Source organism: Schistocerca gregaria, chromosome 8 (genome assembly GCF_023897955.1).
Source record: "Schistocerca gregaria isolate iqSchGreg1 chromosome 8, iqSchGreg1.2, whole genome shotgun sequence".
Lineage (NCBI taxonomy): Eukaryota > Metazoa > Arthropoda > Insecta > Orthoptera > Acrididae > Schistocerca > Schistocerca gregaria.
Window position 1 is genome coordinate 208,851,356 of NC_064927.1, and position 23,198 is coordinate 208,874,553.

Here is a 23,198-nt window from a genome sequence, read left to right on the forward strand (position 1 = left end):
AACATGTATGCGAGGATACCGATATTTGTAAGTGGCAAGCTTAAAACATTTTGATGAAATAATGTCGTCATATACAACCACCAATAAACTCAACAGTCACTGCCTTATTAAAAAATAAAAATTCACTTGACTGACAGTATCTTAGGTTGCTAATCACTGAGCAAGTTCTTTGAAGAAATTTTAAAAAGCCAACCAATAAAGAAATGTCAAGAGCTGTTGCCAGTATCTTGTCATGCACATTAGCTGCCTTCTGCCAAGTCTGTAACACCTCATTTACAGCAGTGACAACCTTGGCAAGTAATATTGGTGTCCATTGCATAATTTACGTGCAGCACACTTTGCACTGTGCTCTATATTGTTAGGCACTCTTTTTCCAGCTGCTGCCAACGCAATATACGAGGGGGGACCCAAAAGTAACCGGAATCTTAATGATGCACATCATGTACTTGTAGTAGCAGGTTGTGGAGCCAGAGGGTTGCAGTAGGAGCTCTGCTGAGTCATTCTGCCACGTGGCTTCACCTAACAGTGAGAAGTGTGGTTTCTTTGGCAGTTCTCCGAATGTGCGTACAGTGAAGACGTGACACGAGGAAATGGCTAGTTCTTACGAACTATGTGCGGCAGTGAAGTTTTGTTTCTTGCTCGGCAATCATGCAGCAGAAACTGTTGTGATGATTGAGACAGCCATGCTCTTAGTAAAACGCAAGTGTACGAATGGTTTTCTTGGTTTAAAAAGGGAGAAATGAAGGTAGAAGGTCATCACCGTTCTGGTCGACCTTCAACTGCTCGAAGCGAAGACAACATTGACAAAATTCGTGATCCCATCAGTGAATATCGACGCAGGACAATCGACCAACTCGAGAACTTGTCTGAGTTGTCCTGGAGCTCAATTCAGCACATCTTGACCATCGATTTGGAGATGCGAAGAGTGGTAGCAAAATTTGTGCCGAAGCTTCTTACTGGAGATCAAAGGAATTGTCGCGTTCAAGCCTGTCTCAAAATGAAGGACGCAGTTTTTCAGCAAAATCATTACAGGTGATGAGTCATGGTGCTATGGGTACCACCCAGAAAGTAAACTACAGTCATCACAATTGAAGTTACCTGGCTCACCTCGACCAAAAAAAAAAAAGCTCGACAAGTGAAATCGAACGTGAAAACGATGTTGACCTGTTTTTGTTTTTTTTTCCCCCTTCTTGACATCAAAGGGATTGTACACACTGAATTTGTCCCTGAAAACCAGACAGTAAACCAACAATTCTATTTGGAGCTTACAAAATGGCTTCGCAGAAGTTTGTCGTGAAAACGTCCGGCTTTGCGGGCTTTAGCATGTGGTTCCTGTATCACGACTACGCTCCCGCGCACACGGCTCTCAGCGTTTGCCAGTTTTTGGCCTCAAAAAAGACTACCACCTTGACCCACGCACCCTGTTTGCCAGATTTAGCACCCTCGAACTTCTTCCTATTCCCGAGAATGAAAAAGAGACTTGAGAGGGAAGCTTTTTGCGCATGTGTAAGACGTAAAATGCAATGTCATGAAGGTGCTAGCAGGTATCAAATAGGATGAATTTAAAAGGCTTCAAACACTGGAATGAACGTTTGGACAAGCGTATTAATGTTAATTGAGAGTACTTCGAAGGAGATTAAGGTTGTATTTGAAAACAATAGAGTATATGCTTTCTAGAAAGAAATTCCGGTTATTTTTGGGTTCCCCTCGTATAGCTCGAGCCAAAATAGCAATGCAAGCATGTGATGCATTCACAATAGCTACCCACAACTATACTACAATTTCTGCAGATATACTACAAGCCATTTGCTTCCCTGATGATTTCAATTTGTGGTCATGGTCGAAGACAAGTTTCTCTTGGAAGCATTTCATCTCCTAATGCTGAAGACATCCTCAAAGGCTGAAAAGGTTTTTTTTTTAGTTTATTTCTGAACTCAGCACACACTAGCCCACAGCCTGATGCCCATAGGACTAATCTGGTCAAGGATGTAAACCATCAGCTGTGAAAGCCTGTATCGTATGACGCCAGTAGTGCTGCTGCCATATGAAGCTTTCAGCCACGCACCAGTATCCTGACTCCACCTGTCCAGGGACTTCTCTTGCCAAGGCTCTCTGATGTGTGTTTACAGATCTCTACTATTTTTGCTACTCAAATGGTTTTCACTTCAGAGCAAAGTCCACCTCATAATGGAGTTTTATGTCAAAATTCCATTGCATGCAAACCAAGCACTGTGTACCACTGCAGTTGGGCTGCATCAGCCATTGTTAATTTCACTTTAGCAGTCTCAGGGCAAAATAGCAAAGCTTTATTATTTTGACATGAGAAGTCCCACCACAGGGTTCAAGTAACACTGCAAAAAATGATCGGCAACAGCTATCACCATGTGTCAGATCATCATTCACTGGAGCACAATTCACTGCTGTGGGCTGCTTGCCATTAAGTGAGGTAGGAGTGGTCCTTTCCCCTCGCACTGTTCCTTGGTGTGATCTAGACCTTCCTTTGTTATACTCTCAGCTTGTGCCACATCAAAGTGTCTATTAAAAACAAAGATTCCAAGACTTACCAAGTGGGAAAGCGCCGGCAGACAGGCACATGAACAAAACACACAAACACACACACAGAATTACGAGCTTTCGCAACTGGCAGTTGCTTCGTCAGTAAAGAGGGAAGGAGAGGGAAAAATGAAAGGATGTGGGTTTTAAGGGAGAGGGTAAGGAGTCATTCCAATCCCGGGAGCGGAAAGACTTCCCTTAGGGGAAAAAAAGGACAGGTGTACACTCGCACACACACACACACACATATCCATCCGCACATACCAACTGCGGATGAATGTGTGTGTGTGTGTGTGTGTGTGTGTGTACACCTGTCCTTTTTTTCCCCTAAGGGAAGTCTTTCCGCTCCCGGGATTGGAATGACTCCTTACCCTCTCCCTTAAAACCCACATCCTTTCATTTTTCCCTCTCCTTCCCTCTTTCCTGACGAAGCAACTGCCAGTTGCGAAAGCTCGTAATTCTGTGTGTGTGTTTGTGTGTTTTGTTCATGTGCCTGTCTGCCGGCGCTTTCCCGCTTGGTAAGTCTTGGAATCTTTGTTTTTAATATATTTTTCCCATGTGGAAGTTTCTTTCACACACACACACACACACACACACACACACACACACACACACACACACACTACTGCACGACTTCACTTTCTAATCAGATTTCCTCAGAAATTTCAAATGAAGAAATGGAAGGCCTTCTCTCAACTAAACTATCAAACTTCACTTATCTGTTTTATTCTCCTACTTCTCTTCTAAATATTGTATCCATTATTTCAATATTTACATTTATGTTGTTCTAAAATAATGATCGTTCTAAAAAGGTTAATATGGATTTTAATCTCCTACCGATGTGGAAACACAGTTGCATCATGTTCAGATTTTATTTTTCATTATTTCTACAAAAACATCAAACTCAAATGTAACAACTACACACTTATAACTAATAATATGGAGGGGAAAATGTCTACTTTGGACAGTGCATACTGATCAGTCTGATGAACAAGGTATTCTTTGGGTACATCATTTTTAACAAAATAAACTGCCTTACAAATAATGGATGTTTAGAAAAAAGAAATTTTTAATACAGACAACATATATAACATATCATATTGTTCTTCATGACACAATCCAACTACTACGGCGAATTGTGTGCAATCCAATACTGCAATATTTATTTCGGGTTCCTACATCCTAGTTTTGAAAGTGGGGGAGGGGGGGGGGGGGGTGAGAAAAACATACCTCCAGATTGCTACAATGTAGTGGATGACGAGTTACAGGAAAGAAAATTAACCAGCACATCCAAGTAATAAGCTGCTTTATCTGTACAGGAAGATCAAAATCACTTCTTTCCCATTTTTATGTAACATTCTGCCCAAAATTTCAAGAATAGGAACATTCAAATGAATATTACAAATTTACATCCTTACAGGTAACCAGTTGTAGCATAGAATTCTACACAGCATGAAACACACATTCATTGAGCACCAAACTTCATTTAAATAATGATGTTTGATGCAAGGCACCACAAAATATGGCTACACCATACTGCCATCGTCTGACAACACTTTTTAAACAATCAAGGCAAGTGATTCAACATATTTGAAGACATTTAGGCTCACTAGAAGAGTGTTCTGTTAACAACATTTCACGAGACTTTGCTAATGAATGTATTGCCACTGTGTGCCTAAACCACTGGTGTCATCACTTTTGGGCAAGGACAGAATGAAATATTGCTAGAAGCAAACCATAAAACATTTTGCATCCAATGTATCTAACCTTGTGCAAAATATAAAAACATCAATTATAGCTAACCTGCCGATACAAAAAATAATCTTTCTTAATAGCTCTTTAGTTCACAGTTACTATAAACCAGAATACATCAGCATTACTTTCAGTTTTCAAGGTGTTAATGTGACTAATTATGAACATCAGATCTTGAACATCAGATTTTAATTTGTGTAATTTACCAATACGTCACAATGAGAACACAAGTTCTGAATGAATGAAATATGTAACCAACATGTATCACGTAATGAGACTGAGTCTTAAATGAATGAAATATGTACTGTTTCTGTATAGTCACGGACTATCATATCAATCCAGTATATGGTTTAAATAAATATAATTAGAAGTATAAAATGCTACCTCATTTCACATAGTTCAGAGACCAGATTATTTTTATGGATGGCCCCAGAACGTCTGCACTATACCCTTCTCTGTGCGTACTTTCTTACACATCAATTATTAAAAAATGTACCTGTCAAAACTATGTTTTCCACCTTCACAGTCTTTCTGAGTTAAAGGGAAAAAACCCAAGTCACATAACAATATCACGATTCAGTGGAGCATTAGGAACTGTCAGGACGACGCAGCAGGCCTAATCTTCACCCGGTGCATCACGAGAATTGACATCATCTCCTCCTGGACTACTGCCAAATGGAGAATCACTTGTGACTTCTGCAATGTTCTCAGATTTAGCTCCACAGCTGTTGCTCCCCGGCTCGAAAGGATAGTCTTGCATTTCTTGCACATTCGATAGTTCAGTTGCACTAAAATTTTCCGTCTCAATATCTGAAAAAAGGAAGAACAAATTGTGTTTGTTTCATGCGGTACCGAAGAGTTGAGAGGAGATAAAACCTTAGTGAAGAGAAGATAAACCATGGATATAAGAGTGTCACTGACAGTAATTAAAGACACACTCCACTTCATCTTACCAGGTTTCTGCTCAGTCACAGGTTCAGTCACTGTCTCTGCTCCACCACCATCATCTTTGGCTTCAGTAGGTAGTGTAAATTTCTAGAAAAGAAAAATTGTTTATCTATGTAGCTATTCACAGTAAGTAATACTAACTATTTAACAGTATTATTTGACTGATTTGGAAAAACCAATCCTGCGTAATTCTACAGTCTTGCCAGTGCATACATAAAGTGCAATATTTGCAAGTCTTAGACTAGAATCAACATTTCTGTTCAAACAAGATAGGTTAAAGGGAAGGGAGAGACGGAAGGGGAGACGTACGGCATAGTAAAGCTCACGCAAAAATGAAGTAGATGGGTAGAAAAAAATGGAAAACACTGTCTGCACACAGCATCCCCTTATTTCAGTTATCTCCCTTTTCCTTTCAGACTAATTTTAAGTTTTGTTACCATAAAGAAACCACAATTATGCCAAAATTAGAGCAATTTGTCTTCCCCACACTCACCTCCCAATCATTATCTACTCCTTCCTGGATTCATCTTTTCTTTATTGTTCTTACACTTACACTTCCCTCTAGGATCACAATCTTCCCATCCCCTTTCTTCCTGCCTGTCTAGTGAAGCATGCATACTTTACTACATATGTATTGAGTAAGTATTTCCATTTTGGAATTTCAGTTACTTATACATGCCACTTTTAAAGTATAAAAAATATGCTAACAATCTATCCCAGGTAACAGCTTACTACAACTGTGGTTACTTTTTATTATCAAGCAACAGTTTAGGGCTACATGTGTGTGACAAATTACATTGCAAACAGCTGTTACTTACTTTTTCAACAAATTCTTCATCCATCGAATCATTACTCAAGTCAATATCAATTGGCTCAATTTTCACTTCCTAAACAAGAGACATAGTAACAATCAGTTGAAGATACAGAATTGAACACACTAGTTTCAGCATTAGACATAAATAACAAGTAGAATTTAATATTTCCTCAAAAGCAACAAACTCACTGGTAGTGGTTCAGATCTCCGTTGCTTTCGTGGAGGGGCAGCTTCAGACATTGGCTGTTCGTGCCGGTAACCTGAGGTGGATGGTATAGAGTTAGGAGGGTTGCGAGCTGGGAGCTGCTGAGGCTGCTGCTGTCTTGGAACTCTTCCCATGGGTGGTTGTCCTACAGATGAGGTGGAGGATTGGAGAGAGACATGTCGTTGGGGTTGGGGTTGTGGATGTGGCTGAGAATGGCTCTGTAGCTGCTGATGGCGTGGCTGATGTTGATGCTGCTGTTGATGCTGCTGCTGCTGCTGCTGTAACTGCTGGTGCTGTTGCTGTTGCTGGTGGTGGTGCTGCTGCTGCTGAATGTGCTGTGGCTGCAACATAGGAGAGTAAACTTAATATAATCTTGGTTCCAGCCCCAATCTATCCGGAATAATATGTTTTCTTTACAAATGTTATCAATTGCATTAAACCTTGCAATAATGTATTTTCAATAATGTATACTACGGGGGGAGGGAGTGGGTGTACTTTGTGCCTACAACAAAAAATTTAAAAATACAAATTTCTTTAATTGTTTTGACTTTCATAAACACATTCTTTACAGAGTCACTGCCTTGAACACACATTTGGTATTTTTCATTTATTTAATCATTTAACTTTCTTTAGTCTTATTATCTTGAGCAATATCACCGCTAAATTGGTAGTGAAAGTCATTATAGAAGTACTGAAGAACAGTTTACTATGATTCAAAAGTATTACAAATATTTTAGGTAATATAGAAATAGTTCACGAACAGTTTCTGAGAGAAATTATCAACCTTTTTTCCAGAATATACTTCACACCTGGAAAATGCTGTCTAACAGTTTTCTTGCTGTGTTTACAACTGTTACAGATAGCTGCTTTATCACTTTGTAGTAGTTTTTTTCTTTTTGACTTGCTTTCACTTATACACAAATGACCAGCTTTAACTCGATGAGCTTCCTTTGTGCCAAAGTTACACTTTATTTTCCATCTGAGAACACCATCCACAGCTGACATCACAAACTTTTGCAGTCCTACAGCACTGTTGCCTTTTCTTCAAAGTGTGGTTTTATTAGTTGTTGTCTTAGTTCTTGAAGGAAAAACCATTGTCCATTAGGTTTTTCCTTTTTTCGTTACTCCAATCCAGGAAGTTGAGTAGAAGTAATTTATAACAATATGCCACTGCTGTGTTCACAAGGGTAAAGAAAATAATGCAGTGGCCACCTTCTTGTAGCCCTCTTATATAATACTGCCTTTTGACTGGCTGTGTCAATGCAGTCTTTGGTCTCATAATATAAATTCATGACTGCCTTCTTCTTCTTGTCGATTGGTATCTTCACAGGGAATATAAGAAACAACTGTTATTGGAAATGCCCCTCACTAGAATCATTGAATGCAAATTTACTAGAATATAGTTCTATTCTTGAGATAGGCTTCAGTGCTTGGTACATATGTTTTGTATCGGCTTGTAATGTTCCAAAGAGAGTTAGCTTCTGATTTCTTGATAGATCTTTGGCCAAATCAACTGAAGTGTAATATCTGTCTGTGGTGACATTGCTCCCTGAAGTATGTGGAGAAACAACCAGGCATTTCACCACAGCTGCATCTGAATTGTTCCGTCCCATCATTTTTCTTCCCTGCATATGACCCATGTTGATAGCATACCTGGTGAGCATATATCTAAATATTCCATACCTCCCAGATTTTTCCTTCATGAATATGTATTAATGCTTTACTGCTGTGGATGTGTATACACATCCTGCTCTGCCTTTCCACAGATGCTATGGACATGTGTCTACACATGCCACTTTTTTTTCTTCCTATAGAGCTATTGACATATGTATGCTTTCAGAACCACCAACCTCTCACTACTGCAGACAAGGAAGTTCCAGAACTCTGAGACTAAAAACATTTTGAGTGCTTATCATATAACATATGTGCTTTGTGTGCTATCATTTGCAAAAAAAACTCATTTCAGTATCTTGAACTGTTTACTGGTATGACCACACAATTCTCAATTCACAGGGACAGAAATGGGCACGTCATGCAAAACCGCCTGTCAGATATAAAAATCAGTAACTCGAGAACAAAATGAGATATCATTGTGAGCACAATTTTAAATAAAATTTCGTGACCTTATTTACATTTCATATATTGCGAAGTGCGAGATAAAATCAACCATGTACGAAGTTTGTGCAACGCGATTTTACTCCTGCAAATTCTTTAAATAGAGTGCAATGTTTTACTTTACTTGATGCAGCACAGTAACTATGACAAACTGCGAAAAGAACCCAGTCCTTGATCAAGCAGACACATCAAGACAGCTGAAAAATTTGATTTTTGCAAATCTTACTAATAGGTTTATTCAAATCAGTAGTAAACATTTCCCAGCATTCAGACCATCATTTATCAGCACAAGCATTAGCATTTGGCAAGCAGTACAGCAATAAAGAAGCCCCACTCAGCATGAAATTTAAATAGCTCGTGTGTAGCAGCTGAAGGGTTAAGGGGGCACCTACCATGGAACAATGACACTTCATCAGTATCAGAGTGCATCCCAACAAAATATCTTGGCAGTAATTCATTCATCTCATCAAATACTTCTAATATTGCAGCAAACTTGCCATATTACCTGACCTTATTTCCCACTGTTTCACCACTTTTGAGCTACCCACAGTATAATACGAAATGGTTTCGATGTATGAACTTTTCCAGTGATTGTAATGGATTTTTCACTAACCTCAACATCGGGGTCATGATCAGTTCCACCTTGTATCTTAACACTGGACAAAATTCCACTGAATAAGAAAGAACAAACAAACAACCAGAAACTGAAGAGAAAGGGACTGAGACCAACATTGCCATCTGAATAGAGAAATTTGATGTCCAGGTGTTCTATATTTCTGCAGTGCTATTAGTTACGGAATAAGACATTTGTTGTCCAAAATCTTCAGATTATCTTTGAGTGGAGAAACATAAAATAACTGTAGAATCTGGTAGAAGAATTCATTAAAAACAATAAATATTTTTCTCAGAATTTTAAATTGTGGGAAGAGACCAAACTGCGAGGTCATCGGTCTCGTCGGATCAGGGAAGGACGGAGAAGTTAAGTCGGTCGTGCCCTTTCAGAGGAACCATCCTGGCATTTGCATGAAGCGATTTAGGGAAATCACGGAAAACCTAAATCAGGATGGCCGGTCGCGGGATTGAACCGTCGTCCTCCCAAATGCAAGTCCAGTGTACAATGTTTATGAAAGGTGGATACAAAACAATGTACCCCTCCTTGGTACTGCAAGGGTTAAAAGGGAAATTCACTCAAGAAAACTGTAATATCATGAAAGAGAATTGCTAACCACTGCTTACTTTCACTAAGGGAGATGTCAGTACTGCCGACAGTCACCTATAAATGTACTTACACTATCCTTATTTTCAAACCTAATAGTTCTTTCCATGGGAAGAAGAAAGGGATATCTTACAGAAGGTTGGAAATAACAGATAGGTAACTCAAAAGTCCCCAGGATGGCAGGCAACCTCCTGTTGTGTCCTTTTTAACTTTTCCATAACGCCTCTCTCCTCCATGATGAAGGAATAATTTGGCTCCTGAAGGCAAATGTATAACCACACATTGGAATATAACTAATGAAGCTAGTGTGTCACAGGAACAATAAAACAGTAGAAAAAAGATGCAGATAAGTAGTTTATAGAATGACGACATCAAAAGTATGCAGAACTGCCAGAAATGTCCCCATAGAAAGAAAGTAAACTGTCAGGGAATAATTATTTACCCCACCTATTTCCCTTAGCTGTGGGGCGAACAACACTACATACAATAACTTCTTACAAATATGATTGGTTGCTGCATAATCCATTACCTTTGTAATATCGTTCAATGGTGCAACTCATTAAGTAGACTTAATTACTACTAGGGTACTGCAGCATTCGTATTTTGCAATAAATGCGAGTTTTGTCACAAAATGAAAATGCAAAATTACCTAATAATTGCCATTTCATAATGAATACTACCCAGATTAAGCTTTATTTTCTACACAAATATTTAAAATTTGACCAACTTTTATTTACTGGTATTGCACATCATCCAACGAAGCCAAATTTGGAAAGATAAGTCGTAAGCAGCATAAGAATGTGTTCGCAAAATAAGAAGCGAGCTCACACAACGTATGAGTGCATTGATGCTATTGCCAACGGTGGGTGGCTGAAGGGTCAGGTCTGTGTAAAACACATGCTGCGTAATGCCAAGTACTTAGTCATGGGACCTAGCAAAAAAAAAAAAAAACACCTGCTGGGTTTTGAAAGTTGGTAAATGCGGACACTTTAATGTGATGCATTTTTAGAGCTGTAACTGCATCGAATACCAATAGAGATCAGGTCGTTAAACTATCTTGTTTATGACACTGCCCACCTCAGTAATTGTGCCGTAGCCACTATCAAATGCTTCGTGTTGTGCACTCCAATGTTTTCCTCTTCATTTTCAAGTAAGGAGATTTACCATAGTGCATCAGAGAGTTGGATTACAAACTTCACAACACCAGAAGGAATTGGGTATCCCATAACCATGTGACAGTTCTGCATTTGCAGAAACAAGAAACCTGGATGCACGTTTGGTATCCAATCAGCAACAAAATCTGTGTTGGCAAAATCATTGAGACTAGCTTATCAAATCTGTCATCATATCTTTATAACCAAAATACATAAAAGAAAACAGGATGTTAATGAGTAAGCTAAAGTGTTAGGAATAATCCAGAAATACAGTGAAACCCCACTTTCACAGTTTTCAAGGGATTTTAAAAAAATAGTGTAAAATGTCAATTCTGGGAAATAACATTTTAAGCTGTACAGGATACTCCCTAGAATTTTCGCACTTTATGTAAGATATATGTACACAACAAGCATCAAAAGACTTGTCAAGGACTTGTTAGATAATAACGCTCTTCCTTCTTTCACCTTCCCACAACCTCATGATGCTACACCTGTTGGCACGCTAGGCCCTACGCACTCTGCCAGATAATGTTCCTCTCTGACAGCCCTCCCCCCACTCTTACACTACTATCCGTTCCCCTTACCACCTCCAGATTGTTGCTTCCATCCATGTGATAGCCGCAGTCTGGCCCAAGCTGCCGGAGTTGATGGTCATGTGCGAGTAAAGTGTGCTTGCTTGTGTGTATGAATGGTGTGTTTCCTCTTGGCTGATGAAGACTGAGGCCAAAAGCTTTTTTCAGTGTCTTAATTGTGCCCGTCTGTGATTTAATGTGTCTCCTTTATGGTAAGGAGAATCTATGTTTTCCTACGCTGTTGATATTCCCACCTGGAGTTTCCATTTTTTGATACATGCAGGATATAAGATATGTGAAAGACAAATGTGCAAGTAATATTTTAATAAGGGCACCAATGGATGGTCTTCTGGATCCAAAAATTTTCTAAGTGACTGGAGGAAAATGTTGAGTTTTGAATGACAACCAAATACTCCGTTATTTAATAAATTCATGGCACATGCACTTTTTAACTGAAGTCATACTGCATGATAGGAAATTTAGTTTGAAAGTAATGCTTCTCAACCCCCCATTCGCAATATTTTCCTGTCATCTCTTATAAAAGTAAACAGTTGTGATGCCACACTCACCAAAAGCAGTTTTTGTTACTAAGTGTTTTTGAAGCCGTTGGCACATTTTGTTATCAGCAGACACTTGTTGGCACACAGTCTTGTTGCTGTAAACGCTACATTTTCTTTGCAGCTAAAACTGTGTTTTGGTTTTATTCTCTCGTTTATCGCTGCAGTATTATCCTACAGTAGCAGGCTTAAGTGAAATTTTATCTAAGATAAGTCAAACTTAGCTCAAAACCAAAACAATAAAAAATTCCTGGAATTCTAAAAAAATTCTGGGTTCTTTCCAGATTATCCAGTTCTGTTGGGGCATATATACCCCGTTTATCTCCGGAAGTAATTATTGGATAATCCTAAAACTTTGCACTAGTAACTTACCAATACAAGGTCTTATAAAATTACATTTTCCTATTACTTTCTAATGGATATTATGGGCAAAGGTGGTGATTTTCATTATTTAAAAAAAAACACCAAAAATGGCTGTTTTTGTCCCAAATTTACAAAAAAAGTGTTGTCCATAAATTCTTTTACAGTGTTTTCATTACAAAGACTATGCTCTAGACCACCTAAAAACCATTTGCTTTTGCAAAGCGAGCATACAAGGCTCTAAAAAAATGACAAGGTGGAGGTGCATTGCAGATGCAGCCATATTCCACTAGTACTTAAATATAACATCTATTATGTTCTACAATTGCTTAGTACTACCTGGGGAAGGCCCCATCTGAAGTCTTGATGACAAGGAAGTGAGATATTGTACAAATAAATTGATAAACTTCAAAATGGGTAAATAATGAGAAAATGTTTACTGAGCACAATGATTTTTTAAAAAATAATAATATAGTATATACGTATGTTTCATGAAATTGTATGTGCACACATTTTTAAGTTGCAAAAAGACAAGTTACACTTTAAAGACGTTGTTTATAGCCATTTTAAAATAGAACCTCAGTTTTTTTTATTTTTTTATTTTAAGCAGCAATGACACGCCATCTTCCAGAAAGCATGGTGTCAGTTGGAGTAGCTTCTGCTTGCTGCTTGAAATAAAGCAATGCCACATCTAGTGCTGCCAAAAATTCGGTGTGAGTGGTCAATGGTAGTTTCTTCAGGTAATTCCACATTGTCACTGTCTTCAGTGGGTTCACTAACCATTTTAACAACTGCAAGTATTGGCCACTTCTAACAGTTAATCACTGTTCATCCATTCTGAACCACCACTCGCATTCATTTTTTCACATCAAATAAGCTTTTTCATCAGTCCTGCCAACAATAGGTCATCTACTTCTGTGCTGAAGGTATCCATTTCATTCTGTAAAATCTGGTTCCAAGACTTTTTTAGTGTGTCCGCCTTTATTTCAGACCATGCATCAGCTATCCAACGAACTACATCTTTTATCCTAATTTTTTTCTCCTCCCAGGTATTTGTTGATGGTCCCTTCAACTTTTGTTTGCAGAAGCATCCGACCCAAATTACAACAATGCAGTTTTTTCAAGCTCTGCAAATCGACAGACTATTACTCTTCACGTTCAGAGATAAAAATTGGCAAATACTGTCCCATTATCATTCTTCCTCATGACATTGTGAACCAACATTGTCAAGTGTTAAGGTTGCTTTGCAACATTGTCAAGTGTTAAGGTTGCTTTGGAAGGCGAGAACTTTCTTTAGGTATCTTTGGGTCTGTTTAACAGAATCTTCAAAAACCACTTCTTAAAAATTATGTGTGTGTATCCAAGTAGATTCTTGGTGTACATATGTAACAGGCAGTGACGAAGCAGCGGTATTTCTTGTAGCTCTAGACTCAGCAGACTCCCATATTACCACAGCTTCAGTTTATGGTCTCCACTTGCATTCAATGTAGCAAGAACTATTGATCTCTCTTTACATGTTTTTGTAGCCCAGATCATTTTATAATTTAGACTGGTTTCATCACATTTATACAGTTTATCAGGAGGCAGATTTTTACCTTGTATAATTTTTCCTAATTTCTCTCAAAATTGTGTAATAGTCAGAAAATCCATTGAAAAGTTTCACCACGAATTTCAAGCCGCTTTATGCCATATCAGCCAATCCAATCATCCTGAATTGCAGTAAAATTATCCTCACCTTCCTTTAACTCATTTCTAAAAATACAGCTTTTTCTTGTAGAATAGGTACTGAAGTTGGATCTCTTTGTGGTCTTTCTTGTTGCCCTCAACAGTGAGTGTTCATAGAAGACAGGAGTGCCACAGGGAAGTGTGATAGGGCCATCGCTAATTTTCTATATACTTAAATAATTTGGCAGACAGGGTGGGCAGCAATCCGTGGCTGTTCGCTGATGCTGCTGTGGTGTACAGAAAGGTATCGAAGATAAGCAACTGTAGGTTGACACAAAATGACCTAGACAAAATTTTTAGTTGGTGTGATCAAAGGCAGAAAAATGCAACTGAATGTGGATGACTAGGAAAAACGAACACACAATGTTTGCATACAGCATTAGTAGTGTTCTGCTTGACGCAATCACGTCATTTAAATATCTGGGCATAATGTTGCAAAGCGATATGAAATGGAATGAGCATGTGAGGACTGTGGTCGGGAAGGCTGACTTTGGTTTACTGAGAGAATTTTAGGAAAGTGTGATTCATATGTAAAGGATAATACACATAGGACGGTAGTGCGACCTATTCTGGAATATTGCTGAGTTGTTGGGATCCACACCAGGTTGGATTGAAAGAAGACACTGAAGCAATTCAGAGGCAAGCTGCTAGATTTGTTATCAATAGGTATGTGTTAACGGACATGCTTTGGGAGCAGAAGTGGGAATACCTGAAGGGGAAAAAAAAATGGTTCCAATGGCTCTGAGCACTTTGGGACTTAACATCTGAGGTCATCAGTCCCCTAGACTCAGAACTACTTAACCCTAACTAACCTAAGGACATCACACACATCCATGCCCGAGGCAGGATTCGAATAGCGACCGTAGCAGTCGTGCGGTTCTGGACTGAAGCGCCCAGAACCGCTTGGCCACTGCGGCCAGCCCCTGGAGGAAAGAAGAAATTCATTTCAAGTACACTACTGATAAAAGTTTAGGGAACTGACATTTAAAGCTTAAAGCTGACTGTAGGATGAACCTACTGCCACCAACATACATTCCACGTAGGGACCATGAAGATAAAATACAAGAAATTAGGGCTCATACAGAGGCAAATACACAGCAGTTTTTCCCTTGCTCTAAATGCAAGTGACAGAAAAGGGAATGACTAGTTGTACAAGGTACCCTCCGTCATGCAGTGGCAGACCCTTCCCAAGCATAGTGCTCCAGATGAGCAAGACTGTGAGCAATTCGACATGCTTCCTGGTGTGGTTGAAGACTGTGGGGCATCCATTGGGCACACACTTCATGCATGTGCAGTCGTTCATTCATGATGGTGTGAACACTTCCAACCCTCAATACAATCATGGTGTTCATGGCCGACCCTCAATACAACCATGGTGTTTATGGCTTTCACTGTCACTTGGCAGTCCTGGATAATAAGTGCATACACCAGTCATTGGTGATCAGTGTGGTGCTCTAGACCGTGCGTCATCAGCTAACAACCATTCTTCCCTGAAGTGCTTGTGCTACACCTTGACCCTTAAAAGGGGCATGCAGTGCTTGCAGTACACTTGTAACATTCGTCTATGAATGTCCGATCCCCCTACTCATTCAGATGTCAAAAAATGAACACCACCTGTTTGCTCTTCTTTTGATGTCTATGTGTCACTGTTTGCAATGCAACTGGCAGCCTTGGACCATTGATGCATGCTGCAACTAGCTCTGTATAATCATGTGACATGCACCTGTGCCCTCGAGCAACAGGCTGTGAACTTCCAAGCTCTGGTTGGAACCACACCTCATCACACACACCAGGATATTTTCTCCTGTAACCGGTTTGCACATTCCAGACTCTGCTCCTTTCTTTTTTCATGCCCCTTATACAACAATGGTAATCCAATGTTGTTAAATGTGTACTGTATTTTAATGACCACTGCTGCAGAGTAAGGCACAACATTAGGGGTAACAGTAAGCACAGTATGCTCTATACCAAAGGAAGTGTGTGTGTGTGTGTGTGTGTGTGTGTGTGTGTGTGTGTGTGTGTGTGTGTGTGTGTGTGTGTGTACGCACGTGAGAGAGAGAGAGAGAGAGAGAGAGAGAGAGAGAGCAAAGAAGCAAAATTGAGTTTAATGTCTCACCGTCATTGAAGTGATTAGAGACATAGCATAAACTCTTAATTGTGTCAAGAATGGGGAAGGAAATTGCCCGTGTCCTTTCAAAGGAATTGTCCAAGCACTCGCCTGGAGCGATTTGGGGAAATCACGAAAAACTTAAATCTGGACGGCCGGGCTTGGGTTTGAAGCATTGGTGTCCTGAATGTGAGTCCAATGTGCTAACCACTGCACAACTTCACTCAGTACAGCAATGGAATCACAGTATAAATACTAATGATTAGGTGCATAACATGCATTGTAAATTACCCTTATAGGCTGCTGCTGTGGAGAACCCATCATTCTTCGCTTCCGCATGCGCCTCTCAGTTATGGGAGACGGCACTTGCTCATCCAGAAAATCCTCAATAGTTGCGGGCATTGAATCTTCATCTTGTGAGGATGGAGTGGAAGCAGGTCCTGCTAATCCTGTGCAACATATCACATACGATATATCTTAACAGTCAAACTATGACACACATTATTTTTACTTCCCCCAAATATAATGGATTCACACTTGCTTGGATATGCTTGAATCACAGGGAAACTTAAAATTATTTTTTGGACACACCAATTACTGTCAATAGGTTCTGTCAGGAACTAGATATAATGAATCATTCATTACATTTACTTGCACTAAAAGCATATGCTTCTACCATTACATTTCCTTTTTCCAGATAGGCATTTGGAAACTGGACAGCTAAAAACAGTTTTGCATCACCCATATGTATTCTTTTGACTATGGGAAACCACTTTGTATAGTCACTTAGTACAAGCAGCAATAGAAGTAAACCTGCATTTTCAGTACAGCTCAGTAGAAGGCACTGTATCACCAATTACAAATTAAACAATATGGCTTGCGATTGTTATTCTGCCTGTCAACAAGCTTGACAGGTCATTTGCTAAACAGGTGACATGTGCCTTGTCACTTTACGGCGAGAAGGGTTGTCACCATGTGAAGTTGGCTGCTCAGTTGATGTAACTTCACTATCATGAAACACACAGCACTGAACTGCCTCATATTGTTCGCTTACAGTCAACACAATCATGTGATGACCTACCTACAAATTACCCAAGTCGAATGAAACAGAAATATAACCTGAATTTTTGGAGACAGGTGGGCAGGCTGTGACAATCCATACAGAACAAAATGGTTTCCACTAAATCAACTTTGCCTCAATGCATCAGTTATACCACCACAAACTTGTCCTGGGACTTAAGTTTCTTTTTGTTCTCTTTCATAGACTGAGGGGGCAGGGCCCAGAGGGAGATCTGGTTTCTGCAATATAAGAACAAACAGAGCAGGTGACCTTGGGGTGCACAGAATGTGTATCGTGGCCAAATTGTTTTATCAGGCCTTCCGCCTGAGAGGTGTAGGGGGAAGAATGTTTGTTTGGTTTGTTTTGTGGCACAAAAGCAACTAGGATCATACACACCCATGTCAGAACCATAGAACAGGAAGACAGAAAAGGAGTTAAAAGCAACTACAACATTAGGCCCAATCGACGGAACAGGGACTTTGAAAAAGGTCCATAAAGAGAGAAACAGTGATCCAGAACTAAAAATTAAATTGCCTTTGTCGTACAGCCTCATTTCCTATCAGACCTACGTGACCAGAAATCCACATAAATGTCACAGTGGCTCCATAAAGAGTGAGAAAGTGACAGCTTTCCTGGACCCGTTGCACTAAGGGATGGACAGTGTGCAGCACACACAGGCTCTGAAGGGCACACAGTGTCGGAGCAGATGATGTAATGAAAAGCCTGTGTATTCAGATGCACTGCATGGGCTGATACAGGACGAAGAGCTCCGCAGTAAATACTCCGGAAACCAATACCAGAAAAATACGGCAGTATGACAAGTATTCGATGGGCAGCTCCTGCAGACAGTCTCTCAACCAGGTTGGTGTAAAAGATGCCTGTGTCCAAACGGATGCCACGATGGTGGATGCTACTAAGGCTGTGTAATAGGGACAGATGTGCAGATGCATAAACAAAACACCCATAGTCTAGTTTCAAACGGACATGGGGCCTGTACAAATGGAGGAGGGTGGTCCGATCTGCTCCTCATGAACTGTGAGGACACGTAGAACATCGAGGAAGCCAGCGGCCAGTTAAGACATGTGGGGAGTACCAGAAAGTTTTCTATTGAGCATACGCACCAGAAAGTTTTTAGTTTAAACTAACGTAAGAGCAACAGACCCAAGATGTAAAGATGGTGGGAAGAACTAATTGTGCTGCCAGAAATTCGGTTTTGTCAGTAGAAAAGCAAAAGCCATTGTCAATGCTCCATGAGTAAACAGGATGGAGACAATGCTTGAGACCCTGCTCAAGGAGACAAGTCAGTGGCAAACCTCAATACAGGGCAAAATCATCAACGAAAAGGGAGCCGGAGATGCTCGGCTGGAGACAGGCCGTAACAGGGATAATAGCAAAGAGGACGACGACAGTAAGGATGGAAGCTTCAGGCACGCCATTTTCCTGGATAAAGGTGCCCAACACGGCAGAACCCACACGTACCTTGGAAAATCTTGTCTTTTAGAAATTCCTGAAGGAAACCGGGCATGTGGTCACATAACCCCCGCATCTACAGAGAAAAAGAGGATATCAATGATGCAGCAGGAGTCTTAGCCTTTTTCCAAATTGAAAAACACAGCCGTAGCCTAGTATTTCTGAAGAAAACCATTGATAACACGGGTTGACAAAGTGACAAGATGGCCAACTGCAGAATGGCACACCCGAAATACACAGTGTGTAGTTAGTAAATTACGAGACTTGAGCCACCATACCAGACGGGCATGAATCATACGTTCCATCACCTTGCAAACACAGCTGGTGAGAGAAATGGGGTCGTAACTAGAAGGAAAGTGTTCTTTCTTAACGGGCTTAGGTACAGGTATGACAGTGCCTTCACGCCAGCATCTGGAAAACGTACCCTCTGCTCAGATGCAATTGTATGTATGAAGAAGCAAGTGTTTGCCTGCAAGAGAAAGGTTCTGCAACATCTGAATGCGATCATCATTGGGCACTGGGGTGGCGCATTGAGATAGCAAAGACAGCATTTAGCACTTATGATTCTGAGAAGAGATGGGCATTGCCTGAGCCCTCTCCACTCCTTTCCAATGGAGGAAGGCAGGGTGATACAGAGCAGAGCTCGAAATCTATGCAAAATAGTGTTGGAGATAGCAATAGGGTCCTATAAGAAATTATCTGCAACGGTCAAGGCCAGAAACTGGGGTATATACCTTGGTCCCAGAAAGCTGTAGGAGATGGCTCACACAAAGTGGGAATGGAACTGTTACATAGTTAAGGAAATCCAGATAGCTTTACTGCTATCCCGAATAACGCGATGACACTGTGCACGCATTTATTCATAAAGAACGCAGTTTGCCATTGTACAATAACTGTTGAAAAATTCGTAGTGTCTCTACATGCAAATTGCATGGCTGCACGCCACTGTCTATCAAGGGAACTGGACACAGCGCGGTAAAGAGGAAGTGGGAGTAATGGAACTTTCTGCGGTGGTAAGGATAACGTTTGTACCCCACATGTCGTCATAATGAGGGACATGGGGTTTGTTGAAGGCTGCCAAGGAGGAGTAAGGCCTCCAGCCAGCCTTGGAAAGCAGCCATTTGCGTGCACATAGGTAGGGTAGTGTAGGAGTCGGCAAACAAATAGCACATGGGAAATGGTCAGCATCAGACCACTCAAGATGATGGACAAGCTGGACAGTGTAGAAGGAGAGGTCCAAGTGGGAATAAGTGAGCGAGGAGTGTGAAAGGAACTTGGGTGCTCCTGTGTTAAGGCAGACAAGATTAAGTTGAATGGCGTCGGCCAGATTCTGGGAGAGCCTTATGGAGGATGGTGCACACTTAAAGTCACCAAGCAGCAAAAAGGGGTTAGGGAGTTGCCCAATAAGCTGAAGGAAGTCTGCCTTGGTGACACCAAATGATTGAGGGATGTAAACAGTACAAACTGAAAAGGTGAAATGAGGAAGGAAAATGCAGGAGTCGGCAAACAAATAGCACATGGGAAATGGTCAGCATCAGACCACTCAAGACGATGGACAAGCTGGACAGTGTAGAAGGAGAGGTCCAAGTGGGAATAAGTGAGCGAGGAGTGTGAAAGGAACTTGGGTGCTCCTGTGTTAAGGCAGACAAGATTAAGTTGAATGGCGTCGGCCAGATTCTGGGAGAGCCTTATGGAGGATGGTGCACACTTAAAGTCACCAAGCAGCAAAAAGGGGTTAGGGAGTTGCCCAATAAGCTGAAGGAAGTCTGCCTTGGTGACACCAAATGACTGAGGGATGTAAACAGTACAAACTGAAAAGGTGAAATGAGGAAGGAAAATGCAGACTGACTGCAAGAGCTTGGAGAGGGATAGTCAAGATTGTTTGACTATGAACATCATCCCAGATGAGCAGCATGACTCCCCCACAAGATAGAATGCTGTCCTTCGGGGGTGGGGGTGGAGCTGGGGGAGGTCAAAGTGAACTGTAAAGAAATGTAAGAAATCAAAGCAGTCGTGAGGATGCAAGTTTGTTTTGTGGAGGCAGAGAACAAATGAATGCTGCTATTTCAAAAGCAGCTGTAAGTCCTCACTCTTGGATCTATGGTCGTGAATTTTCCATTGGAGGAGAATGATTATGGGCATAAGGAAGGACTGAAAAACGAATGGGTGTTACCTCGCATATGCCGAGTGTGGTGGTGCACACCAGCAACACAGAGGTCAGTCAGATGAGGATATCATGCAGTGACACCATTGAAGCAGATCTCCGAGCCGGCAAAGAAGACGACCATTTACATTTGTTTGATATTTTTGAGCCTTTCTGGTTGGCGGACGACAACTCAGATGTTTGTTGGCGGGAGGTGGGGAGATTGTCAGAAGTCCTTGCGAGAGCATTCCTTCTGTCCTTTCTGGCTTGCCAGTTGTGTAGCAGGTGACTTCACCCTGTGAGGTGAAGGTTTGGTGGCTTGTTGCAGAGCTGGAGGATGAGACAGGGATGCTACTGTGACAATGGGCAATTTTACAACCACGGTACAAAATTTGAGGTAGCATGCCTGTAGGGCCATGTCCTTCATGAAGATGAGTTCTGTATGTGGCAGATCATTGAACACAAGATTTCTGACTAGCCAACGATTTGCGAGCAACCGGCTAAGGCAATTTTTCTTTCATTCGTATCTCCTGGATAGCCCGCTCATCGAGATACACGGGACAATCTCAGGAGGAGGTTGCATGGTCACCGCTGCAATTTGTACAGTAGGGAAGGGGAGGGGGAGGAGGAACACAATCGCCCTTACGAGAACATCTACCACAGGTTACACATTTGGCCAAGTGTTGACAACATTGGTGTGTGATAATTTCATAGCCTGTTTTGATCTTTGGTGGAAGCACCACTCTATCAAAAGTAAGATATAGAGTGCGTGTGGGCACTAAGGATGCATTTACCTTTTTCATCACCCAACGGACTGCAATGACACGATCAGAGAGGTACGCCCGCACTTCTGCCTCAGTCAGACCACTGAGCAGGCCACTGTAAGTAACACCAAAGGAAGAATGCAGCATTCAATGCGCCCTGACATGAACAGGATAGCCATGGAGGAGTGAAGCTGCAAGCAGTTGTTGTGCTTGAGAATCACAAGCCGTGTGCAAAAGCAAAGTATCACTTCGTGAGTGAGAGCACGATTTGATGGGTCAATTGCATCAACACCTATCTGAACACTAATGGGATTTACTGCAGCATACTCGTTGAGCCAGGGCTGGGAATTTTATGTTACCCAGTCACCCGTCACACATCAGACATGTGGGCCGGCCTCTGATAGGAAGAAGATCAAGAGGAACTTCAAACACCATAGTGGAGGAAGGTTAGTAGAAAGGGAACATGGAAAGAGCAAAATGAATGAATATCAGTGTTGGGATTGTCCTCATGTCAGCTACCAAAAATGTGGAACACATTCCCAAAAACATCCCAGACATGTTCCCCAAGGGAGGGGAAAAAGAGTAACATGAGGGCAGACACGGTGTAGCAGAGGAAAGATGCTGCAAAGGTTCGGGCCCCATTGTAACTGAGCAGGAACCTGCCAAAGAGTGAAGGGTGCTCTTGGCCAACACCAAAGAAGGGGGGACACTTCTTTGGCCTGTGAAAGAGAGCAGTAACCACTGGGGAGAGCATGGGAACCACAAGGGAGGGAGGGAGGAGAGGAGAGCGGGATGAGACCGATTTGAGGAAAAGGGGGAAAGCACATAACAGAGGCAAATGGAGAAGTCATCCACACAGGGTGGAGTCGGTCAAATTTTTGACAAGCCTCAGTGTAACTGACATGATCCAGCGACATATACTCTTAGGTATCTTCTCTTCTTTTTTTTTTGTAAGCTGGGCAATTTGGTGAGTGTGGAGAGTGACAGTCGTGACAATTTACAAGAACACGTGGAGGAACATACGGGCTCCCTCATGGAGAGGGTGTCCAGTCAGCAGCCAGTCTGCCATACATCAGGAAGATGTGCCTGAAATGCAAGCACTGAAAGCACTTCATGGGTGGCGGGACATATGGCTTCACGTCAGTCTGTTAACACACAATCTTAATCTTCTCTGGTAGGATTATTTCTCTCTAAATACAGAATAAAGGTGCCAATATCAGTACAACTGTCCTTCAAAAATGCCCCATCATTTCAGATATTTTCAGAGCCTGGTGAGGTGTAATAGATACTAGGACATTGCAAAGACAATCAAAAACAAGAAGAGCAGCGGACTTGGCAGCAGAAGCAGCTTTGATCAACAGGGAACCTAACCACATCTTACTAAGACACTCCACCAAACTTGTCTTCAATATTTTGCACAAAAAGTAGCGGCTTTGTTGCGGTGAATGTTTCGCCATGTGTTCTACTACAGACCAATTTGTGAGGAAAGTTTCACTCCAAGCCAGTGACGCTAGGGAGGCAGTTATTCCCCAAATGGCTTGCACTACAGAAAAAAAATTTGGAAGTGGAGGTCAAACCCCAAAGTGGAACCAAGAATGCAAAAAAAAGATGAAAGAGAAAAAGCAATGGAAACAAAACTGCACAGAATACATGCTACAAGGTGGATAGCCAAGTTGACATAGG

At 41.2% G+C, this 23,198-nt stretch overlaps 1 protein-coding gene across 26 annotated transcripts in view; it reads right to left on the reverse strand.

Moving 5' to 3' along the window:
- Window positions 1–3,411: 3,411 nt before the first annotated feature.
- The window catches only part of LOC126284806 (protein bric-a-brac 2-like), a 437,302-nt gene continuing 417,515 nt past the window's right edge, over window positions 3,412–23,198 (reverse strand). For all 26 annotated transcript variants that reach the window (XM_049983974.1, XM_049983980.1, XM_049983971.1 and 23 more), the window contains 5 exons: window positions 16,370–16,527; window positions 6,257–6,613; window positions 6,072–6,140; window positions 5,259–5,340; window positions 3,412–5,115 (listed from right to left, as the gene is read on the reverse strand). In XM_049983974.1, coding sequence (XP_049839931.1) covers window positions 4,922–5,115; window positions 5,259–5,340; window positions 6,072–6,140; window positions 6,257–6,613; window positions 16,370–16,527 — 860 coding nt within the window. In that variant the 3' untranslated portion in view covers window positions 3,412–4,921. The remainder of the gene's footprint in view (window positions 5,116–5,258; window positions 5,341–6,071; window positions 6,141–6,256; window positions 6,614–16,369; window positions 16,528–23,198) is intronic.